The 20,957-nt window shown below is 38.0% G+C and overlaps 1 protein-coding gene across 4 annotated transcripts in view; it reads right to left on the minus strand.

Moving 5' to 3' along the window:
• The window catches only part of RAPGEF4 (Rap guanine nucleotide exchange factor 4), a 141,566-nt gene that overhangs the window by 72,016 nt on the left and 48,593 nt on the right, over window positions 1-20,957 (minus strand). For all 4 annotated transcript variants that reach the window (XM_077181398.1, XM_054636579.2, XM_077181399.1 and 1 more), the window contains 2 exons: window positions 3,711-3,783; window positions 2,582-2,646 (listed from right to left, as the gene is read on the minus strand). In XM_077181398.1, the coding sequence (XP_077037513.1) occupies window positions 2,582-2,646; window positions 3,711-3,783 (138 nt within the window). The remainder of the gene's footprint in view (window positions 1-2,581; window positions 2,647-3,710; window positions 3,784-20,957) is intronic.

Here is a 20,957-nt window from a genome sequence, read left to right on the forward strand (position 1 = left end):
TATGAAGATGAAACTCAAATAATTAGCAATTATGGAAAAACATCTATTAGAGTACTTGTAAAAGATTCACCACAGGCTAAAAAAGAAAAACATGCATTTCATATTTCCAGAGAGGAATACATTAAATTTCATCTGAAGCAAATTATTTACAGTTATAAACTTCCCTGGAAAATGAAAACAACACATACACACTTTGAAATAAATGCATCATGATCAGAAGTATTGAAGATGTTATCTCTTTCTGCCTAAGAGTGCAATGTCTTTTTACCATATGAAAGATTTTGAGGAACTTTCTCTGGATGTCAGACGGTTCCTCACTCAGTCTTTTTCTGAACACTACAGAATAGTCTGCAGGTCTCTCTGAACTGTATTTGCTGCCTGCCTCACAGGTACATTCTGGCCATCTAAAGCAGTCTAAAGATGTCCTGAAAGCATTTCTCTTTCCCTGGATGAATGCCCTTCCCTGATGCACTAGCCATTTTGGGAGTCATGCATCATCCTAAAAATAAGCAAAATATGCAACATCTAGAAATACAGCACTGTTTTCTGGTATCTTGATTTTTTGTTTTGAAAAGCTGGCAACAACTCTGGGAATTTGGCCCTGGAATTCCAGTAACTCCCTGATGGTTCACCAGACTGCAGGGCATGAAGGGTGACAGACATTTTGTGTAAGCACTGTAACAGTTGCACAGTTTAAAACTGCAGGAATGAGGTTTACATGCAGTAAACAAAACACTCACATATTTACCTCTGCTGCATTTACCTTTCACTGAACATAACTAAAGAGAGCTGTGGTCATATGGAGAAAACAAAGAACTAGAATTCATGGACCATTTCTATGCTGTGTAGCTTCTTCTGCCACATTTGCTATGGAACTGTCTGAGTGCCTCCAGGATGAAACAAGGTGACAAGTGTTTGTCACGTATTTACTCACTCAGCTTCTCTCCAGAGAAACGTGTACAGTGTGGGAGGGAGAAGGATGTCTGTTTCATACACATCTTGGAAAGGAAGATAATATGGTTTGCAAAGGACTTTGTTCTTGTAAAAGTCACTGAGCAGTTTGAGCCTGCCCTAGCCAAGCTCTGTCTCCTACTCAAGAAATTATTTTGTACAGGAAGAATCCTGCTGTGCTAGAAAAGCCCAGCTATTGGCAAAAGTATTATTCACTAAATTTTGCTCAATTTCTAAAATACTTTGTACCTGAAAGTGTTTACCACCCTTAGCTGAGCATCACCTCCCATTACTGGGGGGATATTACCTTCTAGGGGAGACAGATGCTTTTATCTTTTTACCTTTACCTGTTACTTCTATCTGCTTCAGAAAACACACAAACATCTTTTAGTTTGAATTCTGCACCTGGTGCTTTCCTTGAGAAATCCAGCAAGACCCCTGACCTGATTTCAAGTGTACACCTGAAATGCCAATAACCTAAAGAAGCACTTAGCCATAATTCATAACTGTAACATAAAATTCTTACAGAATCCAAGGGGCTAAGTATCTAAGAACAATTACTCAGTGCATGGAAAAATATTTATGTTCCTACAGGATAAGGTTGTGTCCAGAACTAGTATAGCTAGTGAATAAGGCTCTAGGAAAAGGAACTGCATACTGTTACATGTATACATTAAAAAAAAGCTAAATGTGACAATTAAAAAAGGTCAGTACTCTTGAGGAAGCAAGACAGACAGACGGGGAGAGGTGGAAGTAGTTATTTTTGCATTAAGGAAACACACTAAAATATTCCTTGTCTTCATCTGCTGTCAAGAGATGCTTTTTGTGCAACAAAAATACCTTTAACCTTTTAAAGACATCACACAAATGCATCCAATTAAGCTCCCATGTCTAGAAAGAAAGCAACCTAGCATCTGTTTATTACTGAAACTTTTCTATTCCAGCCGTACAGAAATTCTAGAAGTTATCAATCTTTACAGCCATGCCTGACACTATTTCTTCCCACTATTAATCTATATATATACTCTATCCCACTATTGAAGCTGGCACAGAAATATTCATGAGTTCTTTCATGTGGGTCCTCATCTGGAGAGGCTGAAGGCACAGAACTATTTTACAAAGGAGAGCTGGGATGTAAAGCTGCTCTCTGAGCATAGGAGAAAATTCACCCTGAGCAAAGGGCCAGAACAATGCCTATGCATCAGTTCAGACTCAGGTACACCTTAAAATAGGATTTAATAATGAATTTTATGATCCACTGGTTATCCACAGGTTTTGTCATAGCACTGCTTTTCTTCCTCATCCTCAGCACTTTTCCAACAAAGACCAAGAAACCAGACTGTAACACAAACTTGGGTAGTAGTACACTTTGTAATAATCCTGAACCAGCTGCTTTCTTCAGTTAAATGATAAAAGGTCTAAGGCATTCTTATAATTTGTATACTGTACTCAAATGCATCAACCACATTCTTGCATTTGCACTCAGTTATTTTCAATTGAATGCTGAATACTTTTACATTTTTCATAACCAAATTCCTCCCCCTCCAACAACAACAACAAAAAACAAAACAAAACAAAACAAAACAAAAAAAAAAAAAAAAAAAAAGAGGCAAAACTGTGAGTGATTTACCTTATTACAATTTTTAGAAACTTGGCAAAGAGCACTGTTTGACATACTGTCTTTATCTGGCATTCCTAAAAAAAGAATACAGAAAATAAATACATACTGTACATTCTTTGAGTGACAGTGGAAATATTTATTAGTAGAACAGCGTATTTGAGAGTTCAATACTTTGATAACACACACATTAATCTGCAATTTTTAAAGAGCAAAACATTTATTCAGAAAAAAGCTTCCTCTGCTGAACACAAAAAAGACAAAAAGCTAACTTGGGTCAGTATCTTAAACAGCTTGTTAAGCACGGTTCTTATTCAAAATTTAGTATCTGAAGCATGTATGCAGGAGTTATTTATACTTTTTCATTTAACACTATCTGTGTCTCAGTGCCTGGCAGTCACATGTGACATTGAGTTTGCACTAATCAGCATAGCTATGATATTCTATGCTATTATCCTGCAAAGAAAACATATTGAACATCTAACATAGGAGACACAATGTGCAGATGCAATTGCTAGCCATCAGAAATTGTCCTGCCTGGCATCCAGAGGATCCCTGGCAAATAAATATAAGTGTTTTGCTTTACATAAGTGATGAATTCCAAAGGCTGCCCTAGGATTCATGTCTACAGCACTCTCCCACAGCTTGACAGGTTCTCATGAGGCAGAGACATACCCAAAATTATTTAGCTGTGTAACAAAGATTAGAGAGCAGCATGTTTACTGCAAGCTCAAGCACTAACCTAGATTCTCCTGCAAATTGTGTAGCCCATCCTAACTAAAAAAAAATTGAGACAGTTTGTAATATTTATTTTACTAACAGGACTCATGGCCATGTTCCATGGTTGATGCAACACAAGTAGTAAAATGCTGCACAACATCATCCAGTATGTTTTCATCAACAGGCCTGGGTCATAGTGCAGATTTTGGTGCAGCTCTGTGTACACTTGTACACAGCTGGGAAGGCAGTTGGGCAAGTTCCAAAGTGTCTTCTACTACATGCAGTACTAATGCAGCTGTAATACCAAACTGAATTAATTTTTTAAAGTGCAGTACCCAAACCTGGAGAATCTCCATCTTCCCCTTTCTTTCCTTTTCTCATTTGCTTGCCCACCACCTCATATCTAATCTCTCATACTTACTGTCATTGTTGGAGCCAGTTTCCATAACACCATAAGGAGGAGTGAGAAGTCCAGACATATACTGTCGATATTTCTGAAAGACAGTGATGGCAGATTCAGTCAGGTACAGTTGTAAAAAGCCATTCAAGGAAATATGTGCTATTTATTCTTGTGTCTCCTGCCTTGTGCTTCTCACACACCCATGAGATATGAGACAATCAAACATGTCTTTCCTCTTAACACTACGAGGTCTGCTTTCTTGACTGGAGTACATACTGCTGTTATTTCAAAGTTGTGCTAAACCAGTTCCCTCTTTCATCTTCCCCAAAGCATGACTTTGAGGTTTTTAATAAATCAATGTTTTACTTAGCTGTGTGATTTCCCATAAAGATTGTGTTAAAGCTCATTTGAAATTACACTACCTATCTGAATCCAAGCTAGAAAGCTACTTTATTACAGGAATGGAGATGAGCTAAGGATCCATAAAAATAATTTACAACAACAGTTTTCGTGTCAGATTTGGAATATACAGGATGTAGAGTGAAAACAAAACATTTAAACCCAAGACACTAAGTTTGGTACTCAGAAACTACAAGGCTACGGAACACACAGTCCTCACACCTCACATTATGTATATCCTCACACAAAGCTGTATTAGCAGATGAAACTTTGTAACTGTAAAAATAACATCCCTTATACCACCATAAGCTATGTAATTGTAACTGATGTCAGCAACTGGTATTTTTCTTCAGTGACTGCTGATGACATGATCAGTAAGGTTCAAAACTGCATCTAAGGCTTAAGAAACTCACAGAAGCAACAAAAGTAACACCAATGGAAAAAATTGTCCTTTATCAAATACAAATCATTCAATGATTAAGAAACACGTTTTTGTTTCAAATCCCACTATGTTACTGTCATGATTAAGGATAAACAATTATCATTCCCTTTTGGAACTGCCAGAAAACACACTTGTGCAATAGGGATTCTGCTGTTCAGCGTAAATAAAATTCCTCATACAGTCCTTTGGGTGTGCAGCGAGCTCAACATGAACAATCAACCTGCTGAAATCCATGCAGGTTGCAACTAAGCACACACAATAATTGAGACAGTGCAATTTTAGTGCAATAGTGCAATTTTAATTTCAAAGTTTTATCCTTTGCTCTATGGAGTTGTTTGGATGTATTCACTTTTAAAATGTTGCCAGTTGAATTTTAACAATGCTTGAATTATCCTTCATATATTAATTTTTCTTGGAAATGGAAATGAAAATATCATCAATTCTAGCACTAAAGACTGAATGCCTTGCATTCTAAATAATAACAAAAGCTACAAAGATTACATTAATCTTAATAATCCAATCCTATTTTTAGACAAGCTATTACATCCTAAAGCTTAGTAACATATTATTTAAATCTCACCCATAATCCAGCTGAATACTCGTAAAAGCATATCTATGCTATATCCCTGGTCAGTCACACAAAACAAATGCTATTTCATTTGAGGATAAAACTCTCCTATTTTCTTTCTCAAACCATTCAGTTCCCATATTCTGCATCCAGTCCCATGCCTGAACTCAATGAGAGGAAGAACATAAGAAATAATTATTTTCTCAGTTCAACTAGTAAATCACACATATAAACCAAGGGGAAAAGTAATTTTCATTGGTCAAAAGAAAAAGAAACCAAACCAAAAGTGTGTCCCAAGGGTTTGAAATAACATTTTATTCAAATAGCAGATAAATGTTTTGTTCTACCTTCTACTGAATTTGGTCTTGAAATGTAATTTATAGATGTAAAATTGGAATGTTTCATTTGGGACAAGATAAAAACAGATAGCATAAGACGTTTTTCTCTTCTTCTTCATCAACATTTAGCTGATATTAATTTCTTTTTTCTGTTTTTCCCAAAATAGCATTTTCCCAGAAATACATTACTAGTCCACATTTAAGCCACTTCTATAAGGAGCTTAAACTGTGGGAAGAGAGCAGCTTTTTCTTTTATTTCCTATATCATGTCCACAGCCATCATACACTGCATGGCATTTTTTTTTCTGATTAATTCTCTAGTATTTTTCCTGATTATTCTTCTCATGAGACAAAACATAGAACACAGCATACAATTTCCAAAAGATATGAGGTCCCATCTTCAGGAAAGAAACTACAGGCAGAGAGTAAGCCAGAATTAGATACATAACTTTAGAGGAGGCATCTAATCCCATTCAGGCACAGCTCATGCGCAGGACACCAAAGCTCACCAGGAACAGACTCCTGAGACATAAGGCAAGAACTTGGTATCACACCCAAGGATGTCCCCTCTGTCACCTCCTGCATGAGGGTCCCACCCTGCCCCAGCACCAGTCCACTTATGAGTCTGATACAGCAAACCCTGTGAGCAGTGCTTGCTGCCTGTGAAGGAGCTCAAGCAGCATTACCAGCAGAAGAAATAATTCAAGGCATGCCCTCAGAAAGCTCAGTTGTTCATACTCCTCCAGGGCACCTCCGCATAAATGAAACTTTCTTCTATATCTGGGTATCTCTGGAGGGAGGGCTGATACAACTGCCTACACATGGTCTCTCATGAGGATATCTCAGTGGGTGTGGGCTGACATAAAGGGTATAATTTATGCCTAAACTTGTGTCACCACATCAGCCAAATTAAATGTCAAGGGAAACTTATTTCAAGGAGTCAGAGAAACACTGTTTGCTGGGAAACCTAAGCATGCAAAGACAGATCTAAGTAATTGCATAAAGATTTGCCAGTATCAGATGGAATAATAAAGTTCCAGGCATGACATCAGTGAAAGTTGAGATAATGAGACCTATCTTGTTACCATATTGTCTGTAAATGAAAATAAAATTCAGTAAATAAAATTATATTCATAGGTGGCATTTAAAATCATCCTGAAGATTAACAGACAAGATATTTACAAAAGGCTTTTGAAAATATATTCCACAGGTAGTATAAAGTCTGGAAAGACTTTCCTTATGAAAGACAGGAACAATTATCAAATCATCATATGCTTGTTTATTACCAGAAGTCTTCAAGTTTTGTAAATCCAACATGACAGCAGCTTTTAAAGCTACATTCAGTGACCTATTCACTCTGCCTTCAGATTTCTACCAATTTATAAACTCTATCATGCAACAGCTGAAATAACAGACAATTCCCACATCTAATCTGACAGCATGAGTAATAAAGACAGTATTTTTTTTCCAGTTGCTGACTGCCTCATACCCATGCAATGGTGAAAATTAACACGTTTTGACCTTTTCAGCCACTGCTATGGCCTAAAGCAAAGAAGACTGGTGACAAGAAACAGTTGGGGAGAGAAGAAAAGGAAGAAACAGAATCACACACTTGCCCTGCTGGGAAGGTGCTGTGAGGGAACGGTTTCTAAGGCCACTCGCTGTCAGGTTTCTCAGTGTGTTTCTTTGTATGCTCAAATTAAGGCTTTATTTGTAGTTAGCTGCAGTTTGTCTCATAAGCTTTCATGGGTACAATAGGTTTTCTTCAACCACTGAACATAATTAGGTATATTTTTATATGCTAACGTTTAGAAAGGCAATTACTACAATTGTGATGCAAGCTATCTCTAAATTCCTGAAAAACACTTCTAGCATACATAAGATATATAAAATATGTCTTTGGTCTTTGTGGTTAGTCCCTTCTCTTCTGCTGCTAATAGTGAAGAGCTAATAACTGTTTACAAACATTCCAGAATAAGCCAGGTACATGCAAAGAATATAGATGAGTCTTTATTATCCATGTTCACTGTGTAGCAAAACTCCAGGCACTCTAACAGGAAAGACACAGGACTGATGAAGGGAAAAGCCCCTGGGTATAAAGATTTCCACACAGGTTCTACAGCAAAGATTCCCAAGGGCAGCAGTTCTGCAGTTGGCCAGTAAGGGCTGTGCAGTAAGGACCCAGGCAGTGATGGTCTGTAGCACTAGGAACTCAGGCTTCTGATGCTTCCCCATACCATGGTCAATCTACAGATCCAAGGAATCTGTGGCCACATACTAGGAATTAAGTGTCTTGTACTGGGGACAGTTTTGTAGATCTCCAAAGGTGCTTGGTTCAATACATGATCTTTCTTTTTCCTTCTTTCTCCTCTAGTCACAATCTCAATCACAGTGTCATTTTTTACCATTTCTACTGCCTCCTTTTCTGCCTACCCCTAACTTTGAACACAGAAGGTGACAAAGAAAAGCCTGCCTAACTTGCAAACTTGGGAGTAACACAAAATAATTAATTTCAGATATAGAAGTCCTAAGCCAAACATCAAGGTGACCTTTTCATGCATTTTTCAAAACCTTGTGCAATTATTTCATCAGATGCTCTTATTGTGACTATTGCCTGAGGTCAGCAAAACTCCTGTACTAGCTGTCAATACTTCTGCAATGGTTTCTCTTGGGGAATATATGCTGTAGCTTGACAATATGAGCCAGCTTCTCTGTTTTCTTTTGACAATATATAATTGATCACTGATGCTTTCAGTACAACTCTGTTCTTCCTCTAAGCTGGCAGTGAACCACGTCCCTCATGAGCATTACTCACAAGGGCATGCCACTCCCGTGGTGCACTGTTTCTCCTCTTTTCTCCAGAACAATAAGGAGAGAGGCCCCTGACAGAAAGAACCCATGAAGATTGTTGGGCCTTCTTTTCACTCATCAAATCAAATGGAGATTGCAAAATCCAGATTTTTGCCTTTAGAGTTCATACTCTGGTTTTCACTGAACTGAAGGGTAAAATCTCAGGTCATCTGCCTGCTATCTGTTTGTGTTATCCAACAAAAAGTGCCTAATGTTCCTAGAGATTTTCACCAAAAAAAACCACCCTAGACTGATTATCACACTGATACTTGTTTTTCATCCCAATCTTGTTACAAAGGGGAAAACAAACAGCACCCTTGCTTTTGCCCAAAAGTATGTGCTGAGTCCCCCAACAGACTCAGCCTAATTCTGACTTCAGATACTGTCTTCTTTAGATGTTTACAAATTACCAAGGGTATTTCTTCTAAGCAAGCTCAATCAGAAAATTTCCATACATTTCAGGTCAATGTCACTTAACTGGCTATCACAAAAAGGACCAACCCATGGCTGTTTAATACTAGATAAAAAATCATTGTTTGAAGCTGGTGCTTTACTCTAGAACACCAAGTATCCTGACTATTGCTAAATGTCTGCCTTTGTCATTAACAGAATATAAACATTTGCTGTCATCAACAGCACAGGTAAGAGAACAGAACTGAGGTATTTCTGAAGGAAATTATTAAGAGTTATTAGAAAAATATAATGCTACAATAGCAAAAATGTATTTTATTTCATGGAAAAATAGAAAAGAAGCCATGTGAAGATCTCACCACAACTTACTGAACAGAAACAGATTGTTTTGTATACATCAGTCTATCAAGTCATTAAAATGTGATAGAAAAGGTTTGAAACAACAGAAGTGAAGCACTATTTGGTCATGTTCAGATAAAATAACTACAGGAAATGCCTGTACCAAAACTGCTGAATCCTGATCCCAGAATAGGTACAGTTTATGTAACAGCAGATGAATCTGCATCTTTTCCATTTATTTACCTATTTACCATCTTCACAATGTTTCTGCACAGCTCTAATCAACTACGCTTTATTTTACACCATCTCTTTATTTTGGAGACATGTATTTTCCTGTCACATTTCCACCTAAATCAATTTATCATGCTTGAAAAGCTCTGTGTGCAGAATTTGCTTTATCACAGCATCCCCTTGATATTTTGTCAGAAGAAAAATGCACCCAACTCTCTGAAATCATGCCAAATAGCAGACTTGGCTACCATATAGAAAGCTAAAGATAAGACTGGACCACAAAAAAAATCTCATCCAAGGAAATTAGAGCATGAGCACTGATTAAGCAAATTATACAGCCTATTCTGCTCCATCTAATTTAAATATAGAAATGCCATCGTACAGCTCTCCAATTCTGTCTCCTAGAGAAATCCACTCAGGAAATGCACTTGGGTGGCAACAGGACTTGGCTGGGAGGGGTGGGAAAGATTGCATACACTTAAAAGAGGACAAAAAACCAAATTAAGAACAAAGAGTCCATCTGATCTATGTGTTTTATTTTACTTCAATTGTATAAACATAAAGTAGATAATACATTTACAGGAGAAAATACTTAACTGCCTTTAACATCAAGTTCAAGTTTTTGAAAGGGGCTGAAAAAGCTTTATACATTTCCATATTTACTTTTTCACTGTGATATCTTTAAAATCAAATGATGATGTCACCAACAGTGCTTCAAACTCAATATAAGATCATAAAATAAAGATGTGCTGCTCTCCTTTCTTCCTCTTCCATTATCACATGTAGGAGAGAAGCACCAAATCACACCTAAGCTGGAATTAGCTGAACAACACAGTGACAGAACAGAACCTCATTCCTCTTCAAACTGTTCCGCAACACTAATTGTAAACCTGCATCTTTATTAGGAAAGCCAGCAGATACATCTCAAAAATGAAGAGCAGATCAACTCAGAATAATGTGCTATTTTAACATAATTTTTCTTACCACTACAGCCAGCCTTTAAACTTATATTAACAGGACTTAGATGAAGCAAAGTCTAGAATCATCTCTTGGGTCAAGCACAAGAGGAAGAACAATTTCCTAATGTTCCAGGTACAAAATAATTCCTTTTACCTTCAGACAGTCACACCTCTTATTTTCACATAAACTATAATAATGAGCAGAGAAACAAAGATGTGTTCTTTCAGATGATCTCAGTTTGCAAGACAAGTAACAGGAGACTCACAGGATGATACAGGATGATGCTGGCTTTGTTCAGTTTCTCACCTGGGCAGCTACAGGCTGCCTCCTGCAGTTTTTCCTCTATATTGTGTGCATCCCTGACTGATCTTCAGCATTTTTCTGAACTAGAGCTTCAGCTGAGAGAAAAGGTCATATCTCAAAGAGAGATATGTGGAAAGTGCTTTGACAGAACAGTAAATTCTGTAATTGTGGCAACATAAGCATCTTCTGATATCTTCTGATAACATATCTTACCCTCCAACTATCACATGAAAAAGCAAGGATTGTGTGTACTTAGCAAGCTGGAAGCCAGTAAGAGCCTCTAAACCAAGTTGCTGTTTCACCCTGAGACTGCCACCTTGAAAACACAGAAGGCCTGACACATATGACCTACATATCTTTGCATGAATGTAATGAAACAGACTTAATCTGAAAATATTCATGAGAAACTAGGTGTGTGCTGCTGAGATAGAGAAAAACTGGAAACCTACCACTACAGGCTGTGCTCTAACAGTGGGCCGAAGTCATACTCCTCTGTAGTAAAATTCTGTAAGCTCACTACAAGGTCTCTGCAGTAGCAAAGTCTTAAAAATAGGTTTTAAGTGCAACTGAAATGACACATTGGCCTTATGATGACACTGTGCACAGCAGTGGCTTTATTCATGGTTATTATAAACAGTTTCTTTTCTTCCCTCCCATTACATGTATTTTTAAAAGGTGATTTGAAACAAAGAAAAAGCTGGTGAGCTGAGCGAGCTGATCTGTAACTCTGCTTTTCACATTTACAACCTCTGAACATAGAAGTATGTTCATCTAGAAATTTTTCTGGGAGGAAATTTTTTCATCTGGAAGGAAACTCTGGGTTAAATATTAATTACTCTACAATCAATATAAACCTCTTAAGTAGTTCAGTGGGGTCAATCTAACACTGCTTTTGCTTCTCACAGAAACAAGCACACATCAACCTCCAATACTCATCTAACATCAAAGGCTTCCTTTTCATGGATAATTCTCCAAACTGACTGTTTCTATTCAATTGTGCATAACAATAACGAGGATATTTAATAAGTGTAAATAAGTAAACATACAATTTCCCTTATAATATTCATCTTTCTTCAAAGCTTTTTAAATATTATTTTGATTACAGTGTGAGTTGCTTTAAAAGCAGTTTGTGTAGCTCACTCAGGAACACTGCAGAGAAATCAAAGCAAGTACAAGACAAAATAAGAGGGAAAAATGTAAAGACAAAGTAAACAATCCTATTTCAGGAAGTATGATTGAACGCAGGTGATTTCTTCCAGTGAAAAGCATGTATTCTGCCAGAAAATCACTCACAATCAGACTGATATCACCCTACAGCAACCCTAAATACATGGGCCTCCAATTCACCCTGCAGTCCTTGCAATGGCACCACTGGAATTACCTTGTCAGCATGAACCTCTCAAGGGTCAAGCTACTCCTCAAATCTGGAGTCCCCTTCATGCACAGTGCATTATAATATATGCAGGAGTTCACAATAATTTTTCAGCTATTTTGTAATACAGTGTTTAGTTACACTGTTTTGCATCCACATTTACAGTTCAACATCTCATGGCTCTCAGGTCTGAAGTTCCCTACAAAAGACCTCTTAACAGCCTGTTAAACATAATCTCCTTTTGTACAACAGCATCTTTTCTGAAGATTTCAAAATTTATTGGATGGCAATGACTGGCTTTTATCAAACTGAAGAGCAAACATTGGTAACAGTGATTCAGCTGTGCCATAAACAAGGATTAAGTAAACTGCATGAACAAGCTGCAATGCAACACCCTTATTCGGATGGGGCAGTTTTCAAGGTTTTTCCTACAGACTGAGATCAGTGCAAGTGATTTCCTCAAATCACAGACAATTTATTTTGCTGTCAGTGCTGCAGCTCTGACCTGGAGTCCTGCTGTGACTGTTTGTTGTACAACTCTTTCCTTAGGGAAAAAGTAAAGTAACAGTACTCCCCTTCAGCTTAGCCCTAGAAACATTTTCAAACCTCATGACAAGAGGGGACAGTGAGGAATGGAGGCACACAGGGATGAGAAAGAAGTAAGGAAGTCCCACTGGAAGTTAAATGTTAGAAAGGAAAGAAAAAGTACCAAGAAATAAGAAGGAAAGGACTGAAAATGGGTGGAGGGCAGGAGGGGGGTGCAATATATAGCCTAAAGAGACTCCTTCAACCCACTGCAGTTGTCACAAGGAATGAAGAGACTACTACAAGGAAGACGGCATACTATGAAAAAAAGGACAAAAAAAGAGAGAATGCGATGCAGCTTATAGATATGTGTAATAAACTCCCTCCTCTCTTTTTTCCACTGAGAAGCAATTCACAGAGTGACAGAAACAACTAGGTTGGAAAAGACCTTTGAGATCCTCAAGCCCAACCTATGACTGAACACCACCTTGTCAACCAGGCCATGGCACTGAGCACTACACCAAATCTTTCCTAAATACCTCTAGGGACAGTGACTCCATCACTTCTCTGGGCAGCCTGTTCCAGTGCTCAGTAACCTTTTTTTGTGAAGAATTTCTTCCTAATGTCCAACCTAAACGTCCCCTGCTGCAGCTTAAGACTGTGTGTTCTTGTCCTATCTGTTGATGTCTTAGAAACAGGTACACAATTCCACGACAGGCAGAAGCTTGGCTTCTTAAACTTGGCTGGTGTTGAGATAGTTTAGGTTTAAAGATTATGCAGATTGAGATGAACAGCACACAAATCAACAAGTCTGTGCCAATTATCCAATCACAAGCTTTTTCTATTTTTTACTCTATTTTCCATACTGAGGCATGCTAAATGTTTGCAATATTTTTCATTATGTTGCTCTGGGATGTAAATTATAAAGAAAAATTAGAAGAAAATATAATATGTGAGCTTTAAAGGATTAAAACAGTAAACACTAGGCAGAGTCCAAGCTGCTCTGTGATTCTGAACAGTGACTTGGTTAAAGAAATGATGAAACATTCTCACAGATTAATTCAGTTGTGTAAAAAAAAAAATCCAAATTCTTCTAGTCACCATTTAAAAATTACTCAAATTCTGGATTTTTTCCAATTGAGTTGGACATCAAGTATATAGCCTAGTTTTACTAGCTGACACTTCTGTGTGGGGAGGAATTTGTTATTAAAAACTATTGTAAATATTTTATTAAATATTTAAGTATTGTAAGTATTAAGTAAATAAAAGTATTTAAATATTTTATTAAATATTTGTATTATCTGATTTTGTTTTCTATTTATTTCATTTTCTGAAGGGGTGTTTCCTTCACAGTAAAATATATAACCACAAAAAAAATGGTAAACTTGATTTTCATTCCTCATTATCAGTTTTCATCCTATCTACCTACAATCTGTCATGTTATTCATCATCAAGGTTAGAGCAGCATTTGAGATATGCAGTGGGGCTCAGTAATGAAGATGCACTGTAGAATTTCTCAAGTAAAAAAAATATTAAGGAGATTTTAAGGCTGAATACATGACCAAAAGAGAAAAATGAAACAAAAGGAACATGAGAAAAATGGAGACACAAGATAATGAAGGGTAAACTACAGAACTGAAGTGAATAATAATCTTTCCAGAAAAAGAAAGAGTGTACAGAGAGTAACATTACATCAGTCTCCTTCTTTGTCAAATAGAGTCCTGAAATCAGCTTAACTGGGGGTCCAGCTTTGCTAAGTTCTACACACAAAATAAAAGGTCAGATCCTGTCTCCCTCCTCCCAAACAGAAATGTCTAGAGTGCAATTAGGGGCAGGATGCAACCAGGCAAGTGACACAGCACAAAAGATGCAGAAAGGCACAATTTAACTAAACTCAAGATGAGAATGTTTCACCAGAGATTTTTCTTCACATAAAGCAAGTATGATTCCATCAGAGCATGAGCTAACTGAGAACAAGGAGTTCACAGCTTTGGCATTCACTGTACGACAGACCTCCAAAGGCTGAAACAAAAATCTATTTATTACACTCTTGCACTGAAGCTGTACCACCACAAAGGGAAGCAAATAATTTATAAAATGGAGCCAACCCTGTCCCAGACAGAGTTTTAACTAGATATAATCAGATTCAAGGAGACACAGTGTTAAGTTTACATAGGACTACACAAATGATGATTATGATGATGAGGATGGAACACTGTAAACAATCACCGATAAGAGAAAGAGAAAAGGGGTTGTGGAAGACTCACTAACAGACCTTTAAAGTTAGCCACATACTATGAGTGTAACAGCACAGCAGTTCTCCAGGGAAATTTAGGAAGCATATTCCCCATCAGAGGGGCAATGAGTAAAGCTGATTCTTGCACTAAGACAACTTCTTTCAAACTAGTAAAAGATGTTCTGAGTGAAAAATTTGTGGCATTTAGGTTGTCATTCTGAAGGATCTGGCTTTTAGAAGTGTTTTCTAAAACTTTAAAAATTATCTATTCCATAGACAACTTACTAGGAACTGATATTTTTTTCTGAACTTTTACGTTTCTATTCCAATGGAGCAAACAGCCATTTCTTCTGGGTTTCCCCTTGCACATGGCTAAAAAGAATTTCATTAGCATATTGAAATCTCAGCCTAACCACTAGATGGATAGATTTCATGAGGTCAGGGCATACAGTAATAGATCATCAATTTTCAGAGTAAAACATCGTTCTAGTCCACTGTTTTCAACTGTTGACTTCTTATATATATTTGTGTTTCCTGCTCATAGTTTATGGAATCATGTTTCATTTGTTTATTTAAAGGATGAAAAAACATTATTAAACACATCAAGCAGTGCTGGGGAGGTCCCAACACCTGCTTCTCATGTGCCCTGGCAGTTCTTGTTCTGAACCAATTGGAAATGATGTATTACAAGGAATAATATTTACACAAAGCAAACAGCAGTGCTAGATAAATACACAGTAAAATAATGCTCATATATCAGGTTAGCTACAGCAATATGGATGTAATTCAGGAGACATTTTCAGAGTGTATACTAGTAGCAGAAGGATGATGGTGGCCAGTAAAGCTGTTTCAAGCTACCAGAAGATGAAAGCCAAAAGTGACAAGACTTTGTACTCAACTGACACTCTTTGTTGGAGCAGCAGTCCCAGCAGACAATTTGATTGCCTTTTCTCTAACTTTCACAGAGCTGTTTTATCTAGCTCTCTTACTATAGCCCCTAAACAATAAAAAGAACAGTGACACACATGCATATAAAGAACTCCTAAAGTGGTTCTGTCTATAATAGAAAATGCTACTAAGAGCTTGACCCAAATCAACTCTGAATTTATCAGTATCTTTTAGAAATTTCTGAAAGATAAAAGATGTATCCCCTTAAAACTATAATTCTATGTGTCACATGTTAGGCTTTGCTTACTAATGAGAATTAGTATGATTGATGTCTTCCTTTACTGTCCTCCTCTCATGCTTTGCAGCAGAATGTTCAAACCTCTGTAGCTATGGCATCTAGAGGCCAGTTTTGTGGTGGCCCCTTGCCACACATCCCAGGCCATACTCTCTTTTCCAGCATGGACAGGTGGCAGAGTTCAGTGTGCAGACACTGGAACAGCAGCACAAGACACTTGGCTCTTAAGCAGTATAGTGGCCAAACAACTGCTCCTCAGTACCTGACAGGAAAAAAACTGCAGGGCAAATAAAAAGGACCTCTAGTCCTGGCATGGCCAGGTGGGAACTAGGGTTATCCACAAGGGGCTCCTCAACTTAATCTCTGTATTTAGTGCATCACCATGCTTGTGAACACAGCCCAGCAGAATGCTACTGAATTAAGTGCTTAGTATTTGTAAAACGCTTCAAGATACATAGATTAAGGATCATATACATATAGTATTATTCTCACACTGCATTCCTTCAGAAACAGACAAATACCACTGTCCATAACTGGGCTGGTATCTCTTTAAATCTAGATCATTAAAGCTCTCCTGAGATCCCCATCAGTGTACAAAGAACCACTCATTTGATTATTGTACAATACAAAACCCCCTGCATATATCCATAATGATTATATATTCAGTACAATCCCTTTAATGTCAGCACATCAAATGTGTTTCCGTTGAGATTTTGCATTCATTTTCACATTCAAGTGAGTTTTGTCTTGCCTTCTCATCTCCTATACTTGATCTCTCTCTTTAAACTTGGCATTTCTAGCAACCTCTCCCTGCTAGGTCTTAAAAGTAGATTCTTTTCTCTGCTCAATAAGCAAGAGAAGAGTATATAATTTCCTACTTTATGTACAACATCTGGCACTGTAGAAAGAACCAGTGCAAGTCTTACAAAGGCAGCAGAAAAAAATAGCTGAGAATCCTCCTGTATGGAAAACAACTCAGCAGCACTGGCTATAACACCTATTAAATATTATATGAAAGGTTAGTAGACTTCCTGGCAGAGCATGGTAAAGTATGTGGGACTTGACTGCTGTATAGCAACAGAGCACTGAGAGAGGGCATTTTGTCAAACATTAATACCAATCTCAATCTGCTTTTCCTTACATTAAATAAAAAATGTCAAAATAAATATGGCAGGAGTCTATGTTTCCACACATTCATATTTTGGGTGATAGCCTACACAAAGCATCTGCAACAAAATAACCTCCCCTATTCAACCGGCAAGCAAGCTGAAGGTACAAAATTTCCCAAAGCACCAGAATGACTTAACCATGCGGCATTTAGAGGAATAACTTAGGCATTGCAGAAACTACACTGCAATGATGTTCAGTGAACCCAGGAACATAATTTAAAGATATTAAGCATTCAGAGACAGTTACCTAAGTGCTGTGCCTCTTAAGAATCCCACTAGAAGCATATGGCAACTTGGGGCTACCATGTGAGGTTAAAATCTATCTGTACCAATACTCCAACTCCAATAAGAGGGTGATTAAATGAAGATGACCTTCTATTTCAACACAGTCCTAAAAAGTAGAACCATGATGGTGAAGTTCACCTTTGCAATGACAGCACATGGCAAGGCCAACTGGGACAGTGCCAGGAGTGATCTTCCAGTAGCATTAGAAGCTTCATTTAGTTATCCAAGGTATTTCACTCACTTGTCCAAACAGAAAGCAGACTGGTTGAACATGGGCCCAGTGAAGCAAGAAGAAAACTTGTTTCCCTGATTACACACTGGTAGACAGCCCTTCCTCATGGACTGTGAAGAACAAAAGTAAGAACAGAAGGAATTTGTCTTCCAGTGATTTTAAATTGCTTGAACTTTTCCTGTTAATAAAGCAATGTTGCTTTCAAAACCTTTTCATAAAATTCTAGCTCTTCAGTCATTTGTTAACACTCATCTGTCACATGCTCCTTAAAGATGCAAAGCATTCAGGAGGAGGCTGGGAAGGAAGTATCTGAGATATTGTCAGTGTCTGAATCCAGAACTAATCAGTCCATGGATCCTTGATAATTGTCAGGTTGTTTTACAGCCCATCTGCTAAAGCACTGCCTAAATAGGAATCAAATGCCTACAAATGCCTGTCCAACATGTCTGTGGAAATAATAGCCAAAATTAACTTGGAATGTTGCCATGCACTTACATAAGGTCAGGGCATGATGTGGTGACTTGTCGGTACTGATATTTATTCAAGTGGAAAAAAGTGCTATTCTTGAGCTAAAAGCCAACCCAATGTTTTATTCAGAGTTAAAATGCTTTTTCCAAAGAGGATGGCTTTTCCAAAGTAGTAAGTGCTGGGCCAGTTCTGCTTTGTTTAATGTCAGTGGCAGCTTCTGAAACAGCAGCCATACTTCAACCATTATGCTGGGCTATCCAGGGCAACTCCAGTCTGGCAAGCCAGCATTGTCTCCCAAGGACAGGAGTATGGCTAAGGGTGAGCAAGCTGGCACAAAAACGGGAACTTGGCTGCAAAGGTAACTAGAGACAGACAAGGCTCTTCTGGCTATATGGAAAACCACCAAAGAAAGACTAGGAGGAATTTCAATTACAATTGCATTATAACCAACAAATTTTTTGTCCAGCAGCATCACAGGGACTGTATATTCATCACAGGCCTCCATTCTGCCCAAATCCAGCACAATGTACCAGGAGTAGTAACCAGTAACACTTTGGTTAGACCAATAATTTAATCTACCATGTGCACTTTTTTTTAATACATTCTTACTGAGCTATTGCTATTGTTCCACAACATTATAATTTAAATTACAAGGGTACATGATACATACAGCTGATATTGAGCACCAATTGTTAACATTAAAGAGGTACTATTGCGTATATCTCATTACCGGGCCATACGACCAACCCTATAAATTTCCAGGAGAACCAGGCCTACAAAGACAGTGACAACCTGCCCAAGGAGCATTGCTATGCAACAGTAAACCTGGCCAGATTCAAAACACTTTTGTGATGTGTTTTCCAAAATCTATCTTGAAAATCACTTAAAAACCAAGTCCCTCCCTTCTGTGTTCTTTTAAGATGTGACAGAAATCCCCAATATTAGTAAAATCAAAGCTACTACTTAAAATCAGGAAGTCCTGAGAGAGTAGAGGAATGAACCCACTGAGACTTTCATGTTAGCTATAGAAGGCATTGCAGCTTCGCCTTTTTCGAACCTTGAAATTATAAATAAAAGTTGAAACAAAACATTTTTAAATGTTTTTTCTCCCTAACTTTGTAATTCCTACTTCAACAAACATCTCACATGCTAAGCTTTCATTAGGAACAACTCTATCTAATGTACTCCTTCTCAAGGAGTACAAGGCAGTAATGGATGTAGTTATTCAATACCACCCTCTTAGAACCTTTTTCCTCCCTCCTGTAGTCAATCTTCATCAGCACCTAATTACCTGCCTTTCTAGCTTTACAACTTTGTAGCAGACACTGATGACATTGAGTGGCAACACACCATGTGTGTTAGTCTGTTTAGACCTCTTTTCTTAGAATTCCTTTTCTGAAGAACCAGCACAAATCCCAATTACAACCAAGCCCTTCACACCTCCTCATGCAGCCCATGGCTATTGGCCATGGTTCCACAAAACAAAACATTCCACACAACAATGGCCTAAGCCCTGCCAGTCACTGGCTCCTACTCCTGTGCCCATGTCATCTTCTTGGCCAGGTCTGCAAAGGTTGGGAAGGGGGCCCTACCATGAACTGGGATCAGTGAACAGATTTGGGTCTTTTAGAAACTGCCACGCAGCCAAGAAAGAACAGCCAGAAAGGGACAACAAGTGTTGAGACAAAATTTGCCTCTGCCCTGTAACATGAGAAACTATCTACACTTTCCTGCAGTAGACCAGTTAGACATTTGTAAAAGTAACCAAAGCATACTAAAAACCTCTAAAAAGCAACACAGCACTTGGTTTTGCTTTCCACTGTTCCATAAAGTTGTTTTTACATCTTAGAAATACAATTTTAACAGCCTTTCAATGGAAACAAAGATGCATATATATGCACATACTGCGTACACTCTACTCCATAGTGCATTTCAGAGTACCTCACTGAACTGATTTAATTAACATCAGCCAGAAAAGAAAAATATAACATGAAGGTGACTCAAGAACCTATCTGTATGATCTTTCTTCTAATTAAAAATCATTTTTCCACTGAGGGAAAAGTTCAAATGACAGTTGAGTGCTGACTGCCCTGAATTTTCATGCAATGTCTCACTGTCTCCAACTGTATGAAAATGAATCTCCAGAATAATCAATCATTCCCAATTGTATGTCTTCCAGATCATGGAGCACATTTAAAAAAAAACAAAAAACAACCAAACACTGACTGCAGCTGCCACCCATAGTGCTCTGCCTGTCTACATGGCTGGGAGAATCCAGGTACAAGAGGTTGCCCAGATATCTCACTTCTACCAAGCTTCCTAGTTCGGAAGAGAGTCCTTGGGAGATAACAACAACCCTTCAGTCTTCATTATTTCATTTCACAATATTTTCTGCTGTTCTGTTTCTAATAAAAAGTCAGCACACAACTACTGAGACAAGAAAATTAGTGAAAGACCTTCATAGGAGCCCCACACTGACACAAGAGATCCAGTCAAAGGGTGTTTCTGGAGCCCTCTTGAGAATTATCTTAACTCTCCTGAGCTGTAACATTGGATCACACTACTTACAGAGGCAACGGTTGCAATATCAAACTCATTCACACCAAATGGAACGGTCTCTTCTCTTTCAAACTCCAAAGTAAAATCAAACTGATCCAAGCTGTGCTTCTTTCTGTTTCCTGATACCCTACTCCATGGTATGTTCTGCAGCAGACTGATAGGTGTTCCTAACAGTGCTAGAGTAACTAGCAGGTAGCTGTACACTGGTAACTGTACACTGAGCCTACCCATTACTTTCCCTCTCCATATGCACTGCCCTAGAGTATCCTGTAGAGCATACAGTAATATCTAAACATTAGGTTGTCTTTCTGATCCATCAGACTATATAAATGGATAGGAATTGGGTCTTGAAATTTTTCTGAGAGCAGATTTCATCAGCAGCCATTCACTGGAATTTA

The sequence above is a fragment of the Agelaius phoeniceus genome, chromosome 7, assembly GCF_051311805.1.
Source record: "Agelaius phoeniceus isolate bAgePho1 chromosome 7, bAgePho1.hap1, whole genome shotgun sequence".
Lineage (NCBI taxonomy): Eukaryota > Metazoa > Chordata > Aves > Passeriformes > Icteridae > Agelaius > Agelaius phoeniceus.